Source organism: Myotis davidii, unplaced genomic scaffold, assembly GCF_000327345.1.
Source record: "Myotis davidii unplaced genomic scaffold, ASM32734v1 scaffold448, whole genome shotgun sequence".
In the NCBI taxonomy this organism is placed as follows: Eukaryota; Metazoa; Chordata; class Mammalia; order Chiroptera; family Vespertilionidae; genus Myotis; species Myotis davidii.
Window position 1 is genome coordinate 1,063,802 of NW_006383009.1, and position 2,707 is coordinate 1,066,508.

The 2,707-nt window shown below is 63.7% G+C and overlaps 1 protein-coding gene across 1 annotated transcript in view; it reads left to right on the forward strand.

Moving 5' to 3' along the window:
* The window catches only part of DOK2 (docking protein 2), a 4,579-nt gene that overhangs the window by 714 nt on the left and 1,158 nt on the right, over positions 1 to 2,707 (forward strand). The window contains exons 2-4 of the mRNA XM_006778387.2: positions 776 to 1,057; positions 1,261 to 1,348; positions 2,168 to 2,258. Coding sequence (XP_006778450.1) covers positions 776 to 1,057; positions 1,261 to 1,348; positions 2,168 to 2,258 — 461 coding nt within the window. The remainder of the gene's footprint in view (positions 1 to 775; positions 1,058 to 1,260; positions 1,349 to 2,167; positions 2,259 to 2,707) is intronic.

The following is a 2,707-nucleotide window of genomic DNA, read 5'->3' on the forward strand; positions in this document are numbered from 1 at the left end:
AGGAAGGCTCAAGCTCCCTCTCTTGCCTCTCTCGCTCTGTGGTGGCTTCTCACGAGGGCACCTTGGAAGGCAATGGAAGAAACAGCGGAGAGGATAAGGCAGGATTGCAGTGGTGGTTCCTTCTTCTCTGCCCCACTGGGGTAGGTTTGGCTGGTGCTAAGCTTGAGCGGAGCCCCAGTGTGTGCAACCTCCTTCTCCTTCTTTGGCCTCCTTAAATGAGGAAGTCCCCTTCCCTCAGCTGATCCACACAGGGCTCCCCTCTCCTCTCCTCTCCTCTCCTCTTCCCTCCTTCCCCTTCTCTCTCTCTCCTGCCCTCCCTTTCCATCCATCCTGGCAAGAGATGAGGTGGGAAGATTCGGAGGGCCGCCTGACGTTCCTGGAGCGAAGGCCTTCTACAGAGCGAGATGCTGGTCTGCAGTCTGGGCCCTGGCGCTGTCCTCCTCCCTCCTGGGCATCAGCGACTCACAAGCTTTCCCCTCTCCCATGTGGATCTCCTGGGTCGGCCCGCCTGGCCGCCTCGAAGCCCACCTTCACTGTGCTTTTCCTGCTTCTGGCTCTCTGCTGTCATCTCCAGCGTCTTCCTGGCGGCTGGTGGTGGATCTCCAGCTCCAGTGCTTTCTAATTCCTCAGGCCCCCGCTTGCTTCCTGGGGTCTCCTGGGCCCCAAGTTGCTGCCCGAACCCCTTCCCATAGATCCTCCGCTCCCCTTTGGTCACCATCTCTCCATCTCTGGTTGGCTCCATCTCGGCACCTCCCTGCCATGCGTCTGGGCTCAGAAATGGCGCCGTTTCGGGGCTGTGCTGTATGGACAGTCGGGCTGCGCCCTGGCCAGGCTGGAGCTCCAGGAGGGCCCGGAGAAGCCGCGCAGGGGAGAGGCTGCCCGGAGGGTGATCCGCCTCAGCGACTGTCTGCGGGTGGCGGAGGCCAGTGGGGAGGCCAGTGGCCCCAGGGACACCAGCACCTTCTTCCTGGAGACCAAGGAGCGCCTGTACCTGCTGGCGGCCCCCACGGCCGAGCGTAGCAACTGGATGCAGGCCATCTGCCTCCTAGCCTTCCCGGTGAGCTGTCCAGGGGTGCAGAAGGGGCCAGGGGTGGGCAGGAGGTGTAAGAGCCAAGGCCAGGATTTTGGGGGCAGGGCCTTGGTGGGGTGACCCCAATCCAGAATGCAGACGGGGCAGCAGCCAGAGCGTGTCCTGAAAGAAAGCCTGGGCCAGAGGTGGGGCTTGGGCTTGTGACATGGCGAGACCGGCCTATTCCCCAGGGCCAGCGGAAGGAGCTGCCGGGGCCGGAGGGGAAGGGCAGCGGGCCCTGCATGGAGGAGAATGAGCTGTACAGCAGCACGACCACAGGTGAGGGGGCTGCCCGCCCTCCCGGGGCGTGGTGGGAGGAGGTGTGGGCCAGCAGGCGCGTCTTCCTGCTTGTGGTCGTCCCCAGCCCGGCCAGCCCCCTTATCGGCCTCTCTGCATCGCTTCCGGGCCTGGCCAAGGTGGAGGAGCCTGGCTGCCTAGACTGCCAGCCCTTCCCCGCTGGTTCACTCCTGCTTGCCCAGGCCCTGCTGGTGGGAGAGGGCAGGGCTGAGGGGTCCACAGAAGGTGCTGCTCTAGAACCCTCTGTCGTTAGGACCTGAGCAAGTTCTGGAAAATAAGAAAGGCTTTCTTTCTGTGGCTTGAAGGTGTCCTGTGGGAGGCTTCTGCTGACAAGGCACCCCTCCCCCTTCTTGCGATCTGTCTGGTCCTCTGGGTGTGGGGTGTGGGCGAGAGGAGCAGGATACAGGGCATCCCGTCTCCACCCCGCAGAGGGCACGGTGGCATGGGCAGTGGGTGAGGAGGCTGAGAGTGGGGAGGGCAGGGCCAGGTGCACCTGCAGCTGAGACAGTAGGGATGGGGGCGGCTGGGTTGGGGGGAGAGAGATGAGACAGAAGAGACAAGGCTGTGGCTCTGGACACAGGTCGGAAGGATGTGGGCGCGAGGTTGGGGTGCATGTGGCGGGGGCAGGGTGCCTGCTGGGGTCGGGGGCGGTACCTGGCATTTGGGGGGAGTGTGACCTGGCACAGAGCAGGTCATGGGGAGGGAATGCCACTCTCCTATGACCGCTGGTTGCTCCCTGAGAGCCGGGCAGGCTGAGGCCGGCAGTGCCCCCCTTTAACACTTCTCTCCCCTCCTCCCCAGGGGCCTCCTGCAAGGAGTTTGCTGTGACCATGAGACCCACGGAGGCCAGTGAGAGGTGCCGGCTCCGGGGGACCTACACCCTCCGGAGCAGGTGTGGAGGGGAAGGGTGAGGGTGGGGGAGATGGTCAGGGAGACGCCAGGGGCCCTGTGAGGACGCGTGGGAGGAGGAGGGAAAGGGGAGAAAGGCCTGAAGGAGGAGACAAGGGAACCAGAGGAGGCGGAGTGAAAGCGAAGAAGAGGCATAGATTTGAGAAGGGGAGAGAGGAGGTGGGGGGTGGCGGAGCAGGAAAGGAGGCCCAGAGAGGGAGCAGTCCGAGGGGCAGGCATTACTGAGGTGAAGTATGTGCCCAGCTCACACTTGGATGGAGGAGGAAGGATGAAGGGAGAGGAGAGAGAGGGCTTTGTCTGAAGGAGAAACATGGAGGAAGGGAGCAGAAACAGCTGGGGAGAAGGCTCGGCTGGTCCCCGCGGGGTAGGCTGGACGTGATGGGTTGGAGTCTCGGAGCTCGGTCCAGGGGAAGCAGCCCTGACCTAGCCAAT